The sequence below is a fragment of the Tenrec ecaudatus genome, chromosome 10, assembly GCF_050624435.1.
Source record: "Tenrec ecaudatus isolate mTenEca1 chromosome 10, mTenEca1.hap1, whole genome shotgun sequence".
Taxonomy (NCBI): domain Eukaryota; kingdom Metazoa; phylum Chordata; class Mammalia; order Afrosoricida; family Tenrecidae; genus Tenrec; species Tenrec ecaudatus.
The window spans coordinates 96,701,777-96,719,035 of NC_134539.1; the positions used below are offsets into that span (position 1 = coordinate 96,701,777).

At 53.2% G+C, this 17,259-nt stretch overlaps 1 protein-coding gene across 1 annotated transcript; it reads left to right on the plus strand.

The window, feature by feature from the left end:
• Positions 1 to 14,444: 14,444 nt before the first annotated feature.
• On the plus strand, positions 14,445 to 16,616 carry GPRIN2 (G protein regulated inducer of neurite outgrowth 2). The gene is made up of 2 exons (XM_075559163.1): positions 14,445 to 14,475; positions 15,244 to 16,616. Exon 2 carries the CDS (start codon positions 15,252 to 15,254, stop codon positions 16,614 to 16,616), a length of 1,365 nt encoding a protein of 454 aa, XP_075415278.1. The 5' UTR covers positions 14,445 to 14,475; positions 15,244 to 15,251.
• Positions 16,617 to 17,259: the final 643 nt, after the last annotated feature.

The window sequence follows — 17,259 nt, forward strand, 5'->3', positions numbered from 1 at the left end:
GCTCGACCTTAGAGGCAAGGCCGGCGAGACTTCTCACACACTTAGGACATGTTGTCAGGAGAGACCAGTCCCTGGAGAAGGGCATCATGCTTGATAAAGTCGAGGGGCAGCGAAAGAGATGGATTGACACAATGACTGTGACAATGGGCTCAAACACAGGAACAATTGTGAGGATGGCATAGGACTGGGCAGGAATCAACTCAATGTTAACTCAATGGCATGGAATCAACTCAACACCCACACCTCACTGATCTTCCCTCAAAATGGACCTCTTCCACCCTCACTCTTCTGTAGACCACAACCTCCACAAAGGTAGGGGACCAGGTCACATTCAACTTGGCATCTCCAAAGCCAAGCATATGCTCAGGAGGAGCCTCTTTCTGGCTCCTGTCACACTGGCTATGTGTTACACTCACCTAGGCCACCTTTCAAGATCCCCCAGGAAGTCTTCAACCTAGCAGGGCAATTCTCATTAGCATTCAAGGCTTGAAAGTAATCCTATCTTCTAGGCATATCTGGATATCGGCCCCACCCTCTGAACTCTGGAAGACATTAGCCTTGTTCTTTAGATTCTAAATTGAGGCCCTGTCAGCCCTGGGTGTTAGCCCACTTCTGAGGCTGACAGGGCCACCGTGCTTTGATCTCAGCATCCCAGCGCCCCATAGCCAGCCTCCCCTTCATCTACCCTCCCATGGGGCTCTGAAACGGGGTGGGGTGGGGTTGGGGGATGGTTGGAGCCAACTCCACACAGCAGATTTCCCTCCAGGATCTGGTAGCAGCTCTGGTTCTGATCCCCATTTTCTGATCTTGCTTCTGATAAGGCATGGTATGATGGCTCAATTTTATCTATTTATTTTTAGGAGGAGACTTTAAAAAGTTTGTGAAAACTCTCCTTTTTTTAAAAATTTCATTTTCCCTTGAACTTAAAACAAAAACTCTTTTACTGTGAATTAGGTTACAGAGCAGATCCTCCGTTTTACACTCAACAGTTCAGACCCACTTTGCTGAACTCATCAGGAAAACCTCCTGAGTGCACCATCACGCTGCGCTCCCATTTCGGCCTGGGCTTCCTGTGTCCATTCCTCTTTCTGCCCCAGTGCTCTCTACTTTGTCTGTGGATGGCTGTTGTCCTTTGACCTTAAGCGGGTGATTATTCTAACATGGGATGAGTTTAGTTCCAGCTCTGAAGAGTGACTGTCTTAGGGTTTCACTAGCCTCTAGCCAACCAGTCAGCCTGGACTCATTCACGATTTTGGATTTTTTCCATGTTTTCCTTCTTCAACAAAAAACACAGCATCCCACAAAACTCCATGAACCCAAGTGACATGTAATTCAAAGGTTGAAGCAGTATACGAGCATAGAGTTTTAGCCTTCTAGGTATATTGATACACGTAATAAACATTTGGGGGGTTATAACTACAGGAAAATGTTAAGTGAAAATAGTACATTTCTGTTGGAACACTGCACAACAATATTAGAAACCATTGTTTGGTGTCTCCCTTTGTGACAGTGCCACCCAGTGTGGTATACTCCTCTCCCGAACTCAGGAAGTTAGAGGTCAGATGTTCCTACCATGCCAACTTACACAGAGGGGAGCTGGGAGATCTGGGACCAACCACATGCGTCGTTTCTCTTTTCGATGGCCAAAGCAAGTCACCTTTCCATCGACATTTCCAAGGAGGCTTGCTAGAAACCCAAGAGTTTAAAGCCTGCAGGGGATTAATAATTCAGCACAGTGGATGCTGCACAATAAAGGCCACTTTCAATTAACCTTAAGAATCAGCCCCCATCCTAGGAAGTGTTCTTTCGCATCACCAAGGAGAGGCGAGGGCAGGATAAAGGCCAGGCTGCTCTTTGTAAGGTGGGTAAGGTCTCCTCCCAGCAGCTTCTTGCCCTTTGATTCTGCAGGGGTGGCCTCAGCATTCATTTCCTACAGCATTTTTTTTTTTTTTGAGGGATGGGAGGGAGTATCTTTCCTTGTCAGGTCAGAAGATGCACATCCACAGCTCCCCCACCCCACTCCAATGCCTTTCTTCCATGCTGCTGGCTCTGAATCCGTGCCAGGAGGGGGCTGAACCCTTGCTCACTCTTGTTACTATGTTCCAGGTCTCCTTCCTTCCTGCCTCACTGGATTCCTTTTCCCCTCTCCTGACAAGGACATCCTGCTTTTTCTCTGGGAAGAACTACTCCATGTCCCCCCTCCCTCTCTCCCCCTCCCTCCCTCCCTCTCCACTCCTAAGCCACAGAGTGCCAGGGAAGCTGGCTTCTGCCCCAATTCTACCCTTGATTTGGAGGTTTGCACTTGACTCTCATCTCTATGTACTTTATTTATTCCCCGGCCACAACCATCACTTTAGGCTAATGGGAGTCAATCCAGGGATTTGGGTCCAAAATATTTGACTTTTTTTTTTTTTCCTAGAGTGTTTGAGCTGAAGGATGGAGGTCTGGATTTGTGGGGAGCCTGAGGAAGAGCTCAGAGCAGATGTGGAGGAGAGACAGGATGTTGTGTGAGTTCTTGGATCCTGCCGTGCCAGCAGCCTGTCTACCCCTGGACATTTTAGCCAATTATCTCTCTCTCTAATGGCTCTCTCTTCTTTTCCTTTCTTATGATTTCTGTTGCTTGAAATGAAAGAGAGTTCTAATTAATCATCAGGAAATGCAGGACTGAGGAGGAAGCTAGTGAGGCTATCATTCTTCTTTAAAAAATCTTTTTATTGTGAGCTCATACAACTCTTATCACAATACATACTCTTATCCATACATACATCGTGTGGAGCACATTTGTACATTCCTTGCTCTCATCGTTCTCAAAACATTTGCTCTCCACTTAAGCCCTTGGTATCAGTTCCTCATTTTCCCCCTCCCTTCAGCCCCTCCCTCATGAACCCTTGATAATTTATAAATTAGTATTATTTTGTCATATCTTGCACTGTCCAATGTCTCCCTTCACCCACTTTTCTGTTGTCCATCCCCCAGGGAGGAGGTAATATGTAGATCCTTATAGTCAGTTCCCCCTTTCCACCCCACTTTCCCTCCTCTCTATTATTCTTCTTTTACAGAGGTGGAAAATGAGGTTGCCTACCCAAGATGAGTGAGTTGTTTGCTCACTCCGCTCAGAAGGGGTTGAGCAGTCTGGTACCCAGGTGTTCTTCCTCGGGGTCCTTTGACCCCTAAAGGAGCATTGACGAGTCCGATGTTTCCCTCTAGCTATTACAGACACACCAGCAGTGGTGATTTCCACGTGATCACTGACCCTGGCAGAAAGGCCACATCTTAGACCCCAGGATCATGGGCCAAGAAATGGCACCTGACCCAGAGGTTGAATCCACTGGCTGCCAGGACTTGTGCGTTTCCCTCTGGCACTGAAGGCAGCCTGTCACGATGAGAGTCCACTTTTTCTCCCTGGTCTTGGGGAAACATAGCAGAAGTGAGGTAGCGAGCCAAGCAGTAGGAAGAGTCAGGAGATGCCATGAGTTCTTGAAGCGTGTACAGGTCAAACTTGCGATTTCTTTGGTAACACATGTCGCTTCAAAATCTCAGGTGGTTTCCTGCCTCTTTGCTTCCAGTCATTTCCATGGACAAGTAACACAGCATTTAAGCTTGAGGCTTAAACGGCAGTGGCAGGCCACACCCCAGAGCTGGCCACATGGCCAGGCTATATGACCCCTCAATTGCAAGAGCTTGGCAGAAAGTAGGTCCTACAGCTTTGCCTCCTGCTAACATTGCTTCTTCAGAAACATCGGCTACACTTGGTGGTGGTGAAGCAACTGGATTTTTCAACCTTCAAAAACTTTTCTAGAAGGCAAATGTTTGGCGAAGGATGATGGCAGCAAATGTACAAATGTGCCTGACACAATGGATGGATGGATGGATTGTGATCAGAATTGTACGAGCCCCCAATAAAATGATTTAAAACAACAAAACAAAAAATTTTCAACAGGTGCAGGCCGCAGGCCAAACACGGCCTCCCTTGGCACCACCGCCTTCATGCCCTCTGCCTGATCTATCAGAAGGCTTCTAACTCATGGAAGATGCTTTTGTGAGTCGCAAGAAGTATCTCCACACCTGCATTCCAAAAATGCAGATCGGTTTCTTTCCAAGCTATTTCGGGAATCAGCTGGTCAACTGTTTCAGCCCAGCGTGACTAGGGGTTCCGGCCTGTAATATCCACGCATTTAGGACATAGGTTAAGTTCTGTTACCGCCACCACCTCTTCAGGTATAAACTGCTAATGAGTACAATACTTCTGGAAGAGAGACTCCACTCACATTGTGGTTTCAACAGACTGGACGTCAGTTTCTCTTTAATATCTGGTCAGAGCTGAGATGGTAGTCCCACAGTACTAAGATACAGGTTTCTGTCTTGTCGCTCCAGAATCTGGCTGGTACAAACTGGTTCAACACCAAGACTTCTTTCCAATGGACAGGAGGAGGCATATTTGGGCAGTTTTGTGCTCTGCCAAAGGAGTTGTAACACTGTACAAGAGAATAAGTTGTGGGGGAAACTAGCCGTCTCTGTCCAAGATAATCCCCTAAAAATCAGAGGGAAGTGGCTTTTAGAAGGCCAAAGAAGGGGGGAATCGATCACAAGGGTCAACCTAGAACTCCCTCCCAGGGAATGAATAATGGAAATGTGGGTGAGGGGTGACAGAAGACGATCTGAGATATGGAAAAATTAATCTATAACTTATCAAGGGTTTGTAAGGGAGGACAGGTGGGGGAGGGAGGGGGAAGAAATGGGGAGCTGATATCAGGGGCCCAAGTGGGAAGAGAATGCTTTGAAAATGATGATGGCGGCATATGTGCAAATGTGCTTGACACATTGGAGGAATGTAGGATTTTTAAAAAATTGTTTTATTAAGGGCTCATACAACTCTTATTACAATCCATACATACATCAATTGTGTAAAGCACATTTGCACATTCATTCCCCTCATCATTCTCAAAATGGAATGTATGGATTGTGATAAGAGATGTAAGAGCTCCCAATGAAAGTATTTAAAAAATAAAAAGAAGAAGAAGAAGGTCAAAGAAGCAAAAGATGATTGTGTTAGGGATGGTGAGCAAGTTCTGGAGATCATGGTGATGGTTGCCCATCATGGCCAATGTCACATGTCGCTCAATTGCACACCTAAAATGATGAAAATGGCAGCTTTCTGTTATATATTCACAACAATATGTATTTTTAAATGGAGGGAAAGTAGCAGATGTCTTTTATAGGCCTTCCCTTCCGTTCACTCCCAGGCCTTTGGCTTGGTCTAGTCATGAAGAGTCTGTGTTGGCATTACCGTCTCCCATGCCCAAGTTCCCAGGCCTGGGCGCCTGTGGTTGCTGTCCACTGCTGTTGAGTCAGCTCTGACTTTCTGTACAGCAGAGTGAAACCTTATGCCATCCCACACCATCTTTGTGACGGTTGGCATGATTGTCCCTTCCTGCTACAAATGTGTCCTTTGAGAGCCTTCTGATGCAGGGGCGCAGCCCCAGCACTGTGTTGGACAGAAGGTTTCCTCTGGCTCATTTTCAGAAGTAGATCTGCAAGTCCTTCTTCCAAGTCTGTCGTGATGGTGACCGTGGTGGAATTTGAAGCACCAGTTGTAAAGCTTCTAGAACCACAGCAGCCAACAAGCTCCCACCGTATGACAAATCGACAGATAGGTGATTGGAGTACTTATTTTGAATTCAGTAAAATGGGTGTAGAATTAAGCTGAAAAAAAAAACCCAAGATAATCTTCCTTTCTTCATTCATGATTTTTATTCATTTGTTCATTCATTCATTTATTCAGCAATTGTCCATTATATTCCTGGTTCGGGCGAGTCAGTGATGGCTAAAAAGACATAGCCTTTTCCCTCATAGATCTTAGAGGGAGAGGGGGGTCTCTCATTCTAGAAATAGTTTTGTCTGGAAAAAATATGATACTATTTCACTGAAGTGAAAGCTCCCTTTCTTAGACATTGATGATACACTCTCAGCGTTTTCTTTTCTGAGATATCCATTTCCACTGACTGAACAGAGAATTCAGATCATTCTGCAAGTGGGTTAAGTAGAGTTGAATCAAGAAAGCTTCTTTTAACCTCAGGAACTGATCGTGATGATAGGCACAAATCCGTACCCACCCCCTCCCCAGGGGGACAAACAACAGAAACCATGGGGGAAGGGAGACAGTGGTCGGTGTAAGATAGGAAAATAATAATTTATAATTTATCAAGGGGCCATGAGGGCAGGGGGAGGGAAGGGGGACAAAGAGGAGCTGACACCAAGGGCTCAATAGAAAGTAAATGTATAGAAAATAATGATGGCAACCTATGTACAAATGTGCTTGTTACAAGTGATGTCTGGTGAATCCAGGGCGGACGATCCCTTCAGGACCAGAGGTGTGAGGGGCGATACTGGGAGGGTAGAGGGTGAGTGGGTTGGAAAGGGGGAACGGATTGCAAGGATCCACATGTGACCTCCCTGGGGGACAGACAACAGAAAAGGGGGTGAGGAGAGACACCGGATAGGGCAAGATATGACAAAATAACAATCTATAAATTATCAAGGGCTCCTGAGGGAGGGGAGAGCTGGGAGGGAGTGGAAAAAAGAGGACCTGATGCAAAGGGCTTAAGTGGAGAGCAAATGCTTCAAAAATGATTAGGGCAAAGAATGTACAGATGTGCTTTATACAATTGATGCATGTATATGTATGGATTGTGATAAGAGTTGTATGAGCCCCTAATAAAATGTTTTTTAAAAAAGAGAAGAAAATCCAGAAAAAAGCAAAACAAAAAGAGCTGTAAGAGCCCTCAACAAAATGTTACAAAGAAAAAGAAAGAAAGCTTCTTTTAAAGTTTGAAATTTTCTCTGGCAGCTAGAAGTCATGACAACACACTTTTGTTTAAGAAGATTGTTTCTGGGGCTATTGCTGATGGTTACAGACTTTGAATGGACCCTCAGCATTGCCCAGCAATCTTGTGTGTCATTTCTTTGGTCAACGGGTTCTGCCGTTCCTGCGGTGACTATTTCAAACTTACTCACTTCCCTTAACCTTGCAGCTTTGGCATCTTCCCCTTTCTGTTTCAGCACATAACCCACCCTTTAATTTCACAGAGGAAACAGAAGCCACCAGACAAAAACTCTTTACGTTCTTAACTTGGTAATGTACCCATGTTTTGCTTCCAATGACTTATTTTTGCCTTCCTGGTACACTGAGAAGCCTCCTTTTTCCTAAGTAACACTTTCTGGATCTCAGCCCACTGGGAACTTCATGCCAGTGATCCCCACCCTTTCCTATATCTTCATCCACTTCCTTTGTATGTGCCAAGAATGCTCAATGTGGTACAATGTGCAGTGGATATTTGTCTGATTCTGGTGACCCAGCCTCTACTGCTTCTGGGGAAAAACATGCCTTCTGTTCTCCCGTGGGGTCGGGGTGGGTCAGTCAACTAAGGAGCCTCGTGGAGATGTTTACTGCCAAGTTATTCCTTTCAAAGCCCAAGGAACGTGACACGTGGGCACAGCTCTGCCATCAAGCCCCCCCCTTCTCCTGGTCCTTGGAATCTAGAGCTGGGGGACAGATAGGAAAGGCGCTGGGACCCCTCCCTTCCGGAGTGGTGACAGGGTGAGGCTGTGGAGCAGGGTTTGTTATGGAGGGTCGAGGTCACTCTCTGGGCTACACTATGGCTAGTTGTCCAGCATTTGCTTCAATTCTGTGGGCTCCCTGCATCTTCCAACAAAGTCCTTTTCTGGGCTTAATTCGCCCAGAGTTTCCTGTGGCTTGACATCCAGGAAACCTACTACTCGATGCCACATAACACAACACCAGCAGAAAACGAAACGAACCACACAAATACCCTTTTGCTTTTCTGAATGCATTTCTGCCCCCTCCTCCTCTCTCCTTCCCTTTATGACCAGACTTCAAAGAGTTGGTCCATCCATACAAAACACTGCCTGCAACCATCTCCTTCTGTTCACTCCAATGACTAAGCCCCAGGTGTCACCACAATATCCCATTTGCCCGTTTCTGGCTGCTCCTCTCAGCCCTGTCCCACCTAGCATCTCAAGCATCCCACCATGTCCACAGTGGACTCCTCAGCACACTCCTGGCCAGCCAGTCTCAGGAAATGGCAGCTGGCCCATGTGATTCTCAAGCTGGAGCCTCCTCTGCTGCCCACGCCCAAACCCAACCCACCCACCCCCCTCCAAAAAAACACCGCCACAACCAACCACCGCTGGCATCCGGTCAATTCCAACCCACAGTGACCTTATAGAACAGAATGAACCGCCCCTTTGGATTTCTGAAATTGTAAGTCCCGATGGGAGCAGAGAGCCTCACCTTTCTCCCACAGAGTGGCTCTTGGGTCAGCAACCTGACACTTAACCCACTCAACCAAGCGATCAACAAATCTCATCCTCCCAACACCAGACAACACCAGATCGAGCCCGCTTATATCTCCAGAGCGGGCACAGGGGGAGTCCAGCCCAATAAATATTTGATCGGATGATAGATAGCACTAACTCTTTCCAGAACACTTTCACAAGCATCATCTTTACCACAGCCCTGCGAAGCAGGCATGGCTATTGCCACTGACTGATGCTCACAGAGGATTGCCTAAGTGTGGGCTTGCAGGGCCAGTGATAGGTGAAGCAATTGCGATTTGAAAGCACATTCCTCTGCTTGCCTGACCAAGGCGCTTCCGTTGCCACAGCCAAGGCAGCGTCGATGGATGAAGAAGTGGCCAGTGGGGCCAGGAATGCTCAGAGAACTTGATGGTGTCCGCCAGCCAGGCGGTTATCTGCTGAGTGCTCTAACTGGGAGAGGGACAGAGCCGGCTTGGCTCCACAACCGCCAGACAGGAAGAGTTTAGTGTCCATAGTAAATGGCTGGGCTAGCAGAGGGAGAGCCCCGGAACGCGGAACCGCGGAACCGCGGAAGAGGACCGACACAGGGACCCAATTCTTGGAATCTGGGCCTCGGAGACAGGCAGGCTCTTTTTGAGGGAACAGTACTAAGATGGGCGGCAGAAACCCCGTGAGGCCTGGGAGGGTGCGCTCTTGTCCCAGGACGGCTGTAAAGCCTTGGGGGCTGGATATGGGAACGGAGCTCTTAGTCCCAACACTCAGGCTGGCGCAGGGCGTTCCCAGCGCCCTAACCGGCTCCCGGCGCCGACAGGCTGGGAAGGAGAGAACCAGGGCGTCTCCGGGCCCAGGCAGCGGTAGGGGTGCGGCCATGGGTGGGGTAGGTGTACCTCCGCAGGTCAATAAGCCCGATGGGAGGCGGAGGTGGCCTCTGGGAATTGGGGCGGGAGGAGGACGAGCAGTGCTGGGTTGGGTGCCAGGGTGGGGATAGGCGCGCAGGTGGGGAAAGTGGATGGGAGAAATGGGGCCGAAAGGGGCTGGCCTGGGACGCTGGGGCCAGACAATGCGGAAGGAGTCTAAAGAGTTTGGGAACCTTGGGCCCTGCTGGGGTTCTGGGGACCTGGCCAGAGTGGCAGGGGGTGGGAGGGGTGGGTCAAGGAGGCAGAGCTCAAAGGATCCTTGGCTGCGCTGGGGACCATGACGAGGAGCTGAGAAGATGGGGCTGTGGGGTCCAAGACTTAGAGAATGGGGTTCCCGAGGGACGGGGCAAGGGCCTCGTGGTGACTAGGTGTGTTATCTGAGGGAGTGGACCTCGTAGAAGTGGGTCTTAAGAGTCACAAGGCCGGTGGGACTTGAAGGACAGAGGGCATGGGGTGGGGCCCTGGAGGAAGGGGGTCCGTCGAGGGACTGTGGGCTTTGGTGTCAGGCGGAGGTGGGGAGAGCAGGGGTCGTGGGGGGAGAGACCATCAGGAAGGGGTCTTGGGGCCCGGGCTGGGGTTGGGGAGTTGGGGAGCCAGGCTTGTAAGACAGCGAATGGTGGCATGGGAAAGATGAGTGTCTTAGGGTTCCTTGGGCAGGCCTGCCAAATAGGGGATCGCGGTGGGGACGGGGCCTTAAAGAGGAGAGGGAGGTCTTGGACCTGGCCCAGAGTCGGGCTAGGAGAAGGGGACTTGGGGCTGTGGGGGCGGGGCCGAAGAGCTGGAGGGCAGCGGGGGCGGGACGATGCCTGGGGGCGTGTCTCTGGGCGGGGCCGCGGATAGGGGGCGGGGCAGAGCGCGTGGAGCGCGGGGGCGGGCCCAGGTAAGACCCAGTCCGGTGGCCTCCGCGCGCCGCCCTTCTGGCGGCTGGTTTGGGTCCCTCCTCGGCTCGGGCTCCGCGGCGTCCGGGGTCCAGGCCAGGCTGGCTCCGGTTCCATCTTGGGACACCTGTGGCGGCCGCAGGAGCAGCGCTTCCGCCGGCCAGCAAGGCTCGGCCCACCGAGGGTGAGAGGCGGCTCTGTGCGTGGGGAGGTGGCGTGGGAAGCGGGGAGGCCCTCCATCCCCGTCTCTTGGTCCAGAGTCCCGCGCCTCAGACCTGCTTCCCCATCACCCCTGCTTCGTGCTGTGCAGGGCCCGTGGCTGCGTCCCTCTTCCAGTCTCCTTACATCACCCAGCCCCTTCCCTCCTCCCCTCGCTACTCATGCCCCCAATTTTCAACCTTCTTGCCCTGACCCTGCCTCCTCTGCCTCCATCCTACCTTGGGTGGCGTCCGCCCCTCCGATGCCTCCACCCTGGCCCCCGAAGCCTCGCTTCCCTACCTCCAGTCACTCCCTCTGCTGTGAGGAGGGTCTGCAGCCAGGCAGGCTGTGTGGGAAAGTAAGGAAGGGAGCAGTGCGATTGACCAGTGGGTAAGGACGTGGGTTTGGGCCTTGGCCAGGCAGCTGGCACGGTCTTGCAGTTTGACTCGCTGTGGACTCGGTTTCACGCAGGCTGCGCAGCCAACTGGCCTCTTCTGGTCTATGGTGGGTGCCTGCGAGTGAGCAGGTAGGCTCGCATTGACCACTGAGCTAGCTGCCCGGGCTAGTGTGGAGCATGTCTTCTCAGGAGAGGAAGCTCGGGCTCATGGGGCCCAGCTTCTCTCTGATGAGCAGAGCTGTGTCCTTGGGTTACTCAGAGCTTTTCCTGGCCCAGCGTGCATGTGGTCTGGAGCCGATTGCCCTTAAGGCTTCCTCATCCTCTGTGTGACAGGGTAAGTTTTGGTCTCCTGCAGATCACCTGCTGGCAGTCGCCACACATCACAGTTCTAGGAGGGGGTTGTAGGGTGTGCATCCCTACCTGGCCTGAAGCAGTCAGGTCCATTTGACCAATGGACAGCGAGACTTCACTTGGCACAACTTAGGTCTGATTGAAAAGATGCATGTATGATTCAGGTGTCATCCGAAGACACCTGGGGGTCTAGGATAGCTATCCTTTATCTTGTCCCTGTCCTTTATCTTGTGCTAAGATATCTTTCCAGGGTCTCGTAAGACTATCTTGAGGACCTGGAAGGGTCTCTGAGCCCCCAATTCTAGTCTTCACAGCGCTCAGGCTGCACAAAGACCCGCAGGTACCCCTGGGCTTCATGCCTTGTTTAGTCACTCACCAGCTGTGTGCTCTTGGGCACGTCACTCACTAGAGCTCTCTGAGCTTTAGCCTCCTGCTGTATAAAATAGGGATGATGAAAGATCTCATGGGGTTGCCTTGACACTTAAATGGGACCCTGTGGAAATGAGGCAGAACATGCCTGCGCATCGTGTATGCAGGGAACTGGGAGTTAACACTGTTACCTTGTTGTGGTTACTGGCTTTGTTGCCCTCCCCTTCTCACATAAAGGGTTACACATTGGGCTGCTAACCCCACATTCAAAGTTAGCCGTTTGAAACCACCAGTCACTCTGAGGGAGAAAGATGAGGTTTTCCGCTCTCATAAGGAGTTACAGCCTCACAACTCTGCATAAGTAGCTCAACTTTGTCCTTTTCTAGAGCTGGAATCGACCCTGTGGCAGTGAGTCTGATTTGCGTCTGTACCTGTGTTTTTCTGTGTGAGGCTCAGAGGTCCTTGTGGGCAGAGCATGGGCAGAGCATGGGCAGGCTCATATTCATTCTTTTTTTTTTCCTTTGGCAGAACAGCCAGCCCTCACAGGGCAGTCTGCCCTTGCTAACTTTTTTCAGATTGGGCCAGCTGGCTAAGAAGCAGTTTCCGGTTACTGTGACCAAGGGAAAGCCTTTAGGAACATGTGCAGAGGAATGTACTGAGCCTTCGTCTGCTCTAGGTGAGGTGTTTTAAGAGCCTTCAGACTTGACTACAGACACGCACTGTTTGCCAGACCTGGCCCTCAACAAGAACTCTTGACTTTGCTGCCACATGGCAACTATAGCTCACACAAGTGAGCTCACAGATGCGTGTAAGGAGTGGCCTGGGATGCAGGGACTCCAGGGGATATGCCCAAGAAGGAATGGCGGTTTAGGAGCCCAGCCCAGGGATACCTGCTTCCAAAGTTTAGCTGCTTAATTGGTAGAGTTTAAAAGAAGCCTGGGTGTGGCCTGGCCCTCTGGCATGAAACAGTCCTACGGCTGTCTTGAGTCCTCGTCACCCTTGTAGATGGTCGTGCCCAACCTTTCTTTCGGGCTGACTGTCCTAGGCTGCTGTTCTCCTCCCAGGTGCATGCTGGCTTTGCACGGGTAAGGGCTTCCTCTCAGAGCCCTAAGTTCTTGGAGCAGTGCTGTGGAGCCTCGGGGAGCCTCAGATATTCTCTGGATCTTGTTGGCCCCGGGAGGCTAGGGTCTTCCTGAATCAGCTGGGCCTCGGGGCTCTAACCTGGAACCATTCCCGGACCCATATGGGGCTCCCCACATTTTGCTTGGTGGATGTAAGGTGAGGTCTCCGTTTCCTCTGCTCATTCCCCTTCCGTGGTCTATAGGGAGTGGAGTGGAGCAGTGCCCGGTTCAGAGTCAGGGAACCAACATGCCTCATTAGACCAGCAGGCTCCAGGCTACACCATGAAGTCCTGTGAGGGGTGGTGGTGTCACCTGAATTTCCCAAGTGAGGAACCCCAAGCCCAGAGGGCTCCAGTGCCTCAGATGAGTGAATTCCGGGGAGTCCACGTCTGGTCTACAGGCTGCCGAAGCTGTCATGCATCCCGCACTATACTACCCATTTCCTTGTCACCATGTAGCCCTTAGTGCCCACCTTCTGGGTGGTAACTGCAAACTGCCAGGCTGTGTGCCCTCCCCCTTCCTGCCCAACCTCCCTGGCCAGTCTGGGGCTGTGTCAAGAGCTTCTGGCCCTAACAGTAGCAATTCGCTATGTGTCGATGTTTCCACCAGCTACCATCCACCTCTGGAGCGCCAGCACCAGCTGCAAGTTTGCCATTCTGCAGAGACCGAGGTCCTGGGAGAGCCTCCCACACACTCTCCCGGTGGTCTTGCTCGCCTGCCTTGGGTGCTTGGCTTTCCTGGCAGCCCTTATCAGCCCCGCTGTGGGAGGGCAGGCCCCGGGTTGCCAAACTGCAGCTGCTACCTGGTGTCACCACCCACATTCCTCCAGCTGGTCCTGCCTGCTGGGGAATCTCCAGTCTGATCTCCCTTCAGCCATCTGTGGCCCAGGTTAGGCTGACCCAGATGCCTGGGGGCCCTGCCCAAGGCCCAGCCCACTGCCCCTCTGTAGCCACACAGCCTTGCCATCTGCTTAAGCCATTCCCTTCAGCCGAACTGAGCTTTTCCTGGGCCATCACCTCCCCAGGGTGTGCGTGCTCCTTCTGCAGTGCCCACGCCAGCTCCATCTGTGCCACTCGGCACGCACATGGGCTCATGGTCCTGTTGGTTCAGCCTCTCAGCCGGGCATATAGCAGGCACCTCTGAGTGCCTGCTTGGCTCCAGGACAGTGCTGGGTGCTGGAGAGAAGGGAACAGGCCGGAGGACCATTTTGAAATACTTCAGGCGGGGCATGGGGATGGGTGGGGGGAGCTTGGCAGTGCAGAGCCAAAGATGGAACTGGTCAGCTGGGAGGGTCAGGACAGACTTCCACAGGAGGAGATACTGAAACTAGAGGTCCCAGGGATGCCGCCGGTGGAGGGTGGGTCGGTGGGCTGTTGGAGGGGGAGGGGGACTGTGTGGCTGGAAGAGGGAGAAGAAGCGGTAGGGAGGGAGGAAGAGAATGCGGTCAGAGGAAAAGAGTTGTCATGTCTGGTGGGAAGTGTGTGGACCCTGGGGGGCATCATATTTCCACGCTATCCCTGTGTTCCTGGGGCCATTCAAACCAAACTCACTGCCACCAAGTCCATTCTGACTCACAGCGCCTCTAAAGGCCCAGGTAGAACTGCCCCTGTGGGTTTCCAAGGCTGTAAATCTTCACGGGAGTAGAAATCTTCATTGTTCTCCTATGGAGTGATTAGTAGTTTCAAACTGCTGACCTTGCGGTTAGCAGCCCAATGCATGACCAGTACACCACCAGGCTCCCTCCCTAAGAGCACAGCCCTCTCTAAACGACTGGCTCCATGTCCTGGCTCCAGAGTTGGGCACACAGTAGGTGCTCAGGAGATGGTATGGAGGGTGTGGGCAAGGACTGAGTGGCTCCCATGTGTGAGGGGCAGATGTGTGGGGTGTCTCTCTACCCCTGGTGCTTGAGGGGGAACCCAGGGGCCCTCTCCCCCTTATAGCTCTCAGAATGGAGCCTGGAGACTTGACAGCCCAGGCAGGCAAGCCAGAGAAGCCTGGGGGTACCCTAGGCAGATTTCAGTTTGGTCCAGGAGCCCCGCTCCAGGCAGTGATCCGGCAGACTGTGTGAAGGAACCGGGCTGGCTGTTCTTCAGTAGAGCTGAGCTAGTTGTTAAGATGCTGCTGGATTCTGCTCTCGCCACCAAGTCCTTGTCCCCAGGGCTGTGGGCCCGTGTGCGACCACTGGAGTCTCAGCAGCTGGCCTGGGAGGCAGTCACTTGGGCCATTGTTTAGGCCAGTCCTTGGGGAGGAAATAGGTTTAGTATCCTCCTTGACCATGAGAGGGTGGGGGGTGGCCCTGGTGGCATCGTGGGGTATGTTTTCAGCCGCAAGCTGCAAAGTCAGCAGTTTGAAACCACCCGTCGACTCCCATAAAGAGTCATAGCCTGGGAGCCCCACGGGGGGCAGTTCCACCCTGATCTACAAGGTCACCAGGGGGTAGAATTGATGACAGCAGTGAGTGGTTTTGAACTTCCCCAGACCACGTGTAATAAGTGGTTATCTTGATGGGACGCATCTAGTGTCCAGTCCTGGCCATGCTCCGCAGTCTTGTGGATGGCCTGGACTAGTGTGTAAGAGCCAGGCGGGTTGTGATGAGAATGGACAGCCGCCCTGTGTGCCTCTCAGTGCTGACATGCTGCCACTCAACCTGACCCCACTCCCTCCCTCTCTCCCACAGGGCAGCATGAGCACCAGCCACCCTGAGCCAGAGGCCCACACACCCAGGAGCCCCCGCCTGCAGCCACTGTCCCGGAGCTCTTTTAGCCTGCTGGGTGAAGGCCATGTGCAGAGGCCAGAGCTCCACAAGAGTGCCAGCAGCACTGTGTGGCAGGCCCAGCCGGGGGAGGCCAGCACCGTCCCCTGGGTCCCAGAAGATGAGGGGTGTCTGGGTAAGAGTATAGGCCAGGGGCAGGCCTCCAATCTCCGACCACAGCCCAGAGCCACGGGCCACTGGCGGAGCAGCACCGTGGGCAATGTGTCCGCTATGGGCAGTGGTGGCCTGTGCTGCCTGAGGGTCCCCAGCACTGCTGCTGTGCAGAGGAGCCGCTCGGACCTGGTTCGTAGCACCCAGACACAGGGCCACAGTGGGGCCCGCAAGGCCAGCCTCAGCTGCTCAGCCCTTGGCAGCTCACCCATGCGAAAGACTCTACTGCCACCTGGAAGTACTTCTGACCAGCACGGCCAGCCCCTTGCAGGCCCGGAAAGGGACCTGGCTCCTGAAGATGGGACAGCCCCCAGAACTGCAGAGACCGCAAACTCAGCCTGGATGTTGGAGGCGGAGAGCCAGGTGTGGGAGTCAGCACTAGATCTTGAAGGTACAACTGACCAAGCTGTGCCCAAAGCCATTGGACAGCTGGCTGCTGCCTCCTGCCATGCTCTGCCCCCCGCAGCTGTCCTCTGCAGCAGGAGGGAGCTGGGGGCCAGCGGCTGCTGCCATGTCCTGCAGGCCACCGACCTGGCATTTCCCAAGCTGGTAGCATCAGTGAGTGAATCCGGGCTTCAGGCTCAGCAGGGGGCAAAGGTCCATGGCAGGCCACCAGGGGGGCTTCCTGGGCACCATCCTTGGGGTCCCAGTGGGTTAACCACAGAGCCCTGTACCAGGACCAAAGATAGATGGACCATGACTTCAGCCAGTGACTTGGCCCCCGCCTTAGCGCCCCCATCAGCGGCCCAGGATGCTGCTGTGCAGGCAGCACCCACAGCAGCCTGCAAGGCTGTGGCCACCAGCCACCCTCTGGAAGCCCCCGTGGCCTTGCACATGTTCCCAGAGGGGACCCTGGGCCCTAGCCTGGAGGAGGCACCATCTCCAGTGCGGGATGTGCGCTGGGATGCGGAGGGCATGACATGGGAGGTGTATGGGGCCACCGTGGACCCTGAGGTGCTGGGCGTGGCCATCCAGAAGCACCTGGAGATGCAGTTCGAGCTGCACCGGGCGCCCACCAGCAAGGACAGCCTGTCGGTGGAGGGCCGCAGGAGGCCACTGCGCGCCGTCATGCAGTCCCTGCGGCCCGCCAGCTGCTGTGGTTGCTCTGGTGAAGCCCTCGAGTGAGGCGCTGCGCACCAGCTGGCGGGGGCCGGGGGAGGGCCGTGTGCTTGGGCCCTGTGCTCCCTGCGCCACTCGCAGCCACGGACAGATTGCATTGACACTGCTGCCTGCAAGCCACAGACCATACATGGGGCTCCCTGCGCCTCGCGGTGGGGCTGTGTTTAGGAGCTTTGGAAGGGGGCTTCAGCACTGTGCATAAAAGCTCCCGGATTTTCCTGTTACAATACCTGACTCCCACTGCGTGTGCCCTCTGAACTGTCTGATGTTATGGGCCTCCTGCTGACTTTATTTTACACCAGGGCTGCACTCTGGTGGTACCTGGGTGGTGGTACCTAGGTGACCAGGACAGCCTGTGGGTCTGTCCTGGTAAGGCTGTGCAGGGCCTCCGGTGTGACACACTCTGTTCCGGTCATCTTACCGTGGTGGGTCTTTGCCTCCACATCCCCTTTTACAGACAACACCGCAGGGATTCTGCTGAGTGTCCTTGTCGGTCAGGGCTAGCTGGGACTGCCTCACTTCCCGGCTGCAGTCTGCCTGCTTCGTGCAGTCTGGGCAAGGAGGCTTCACTCAGCCTGGGTCTGTGACTTCAGAAGGGAGCAGGACAGATTCCCAGTCCCTGACAGATCTCCCCGTCTGTGGGAAAACA

What these genes read in the sequence shown, in the direction of transcription:
- GPRIN2 (XM_075559163.1), top strand. Translation starts at nt 15,252, where the DNA reads ATGAGCACCAGCCACCCTGAGCCAGAGGCCCACACACCCAGGAGCCCC.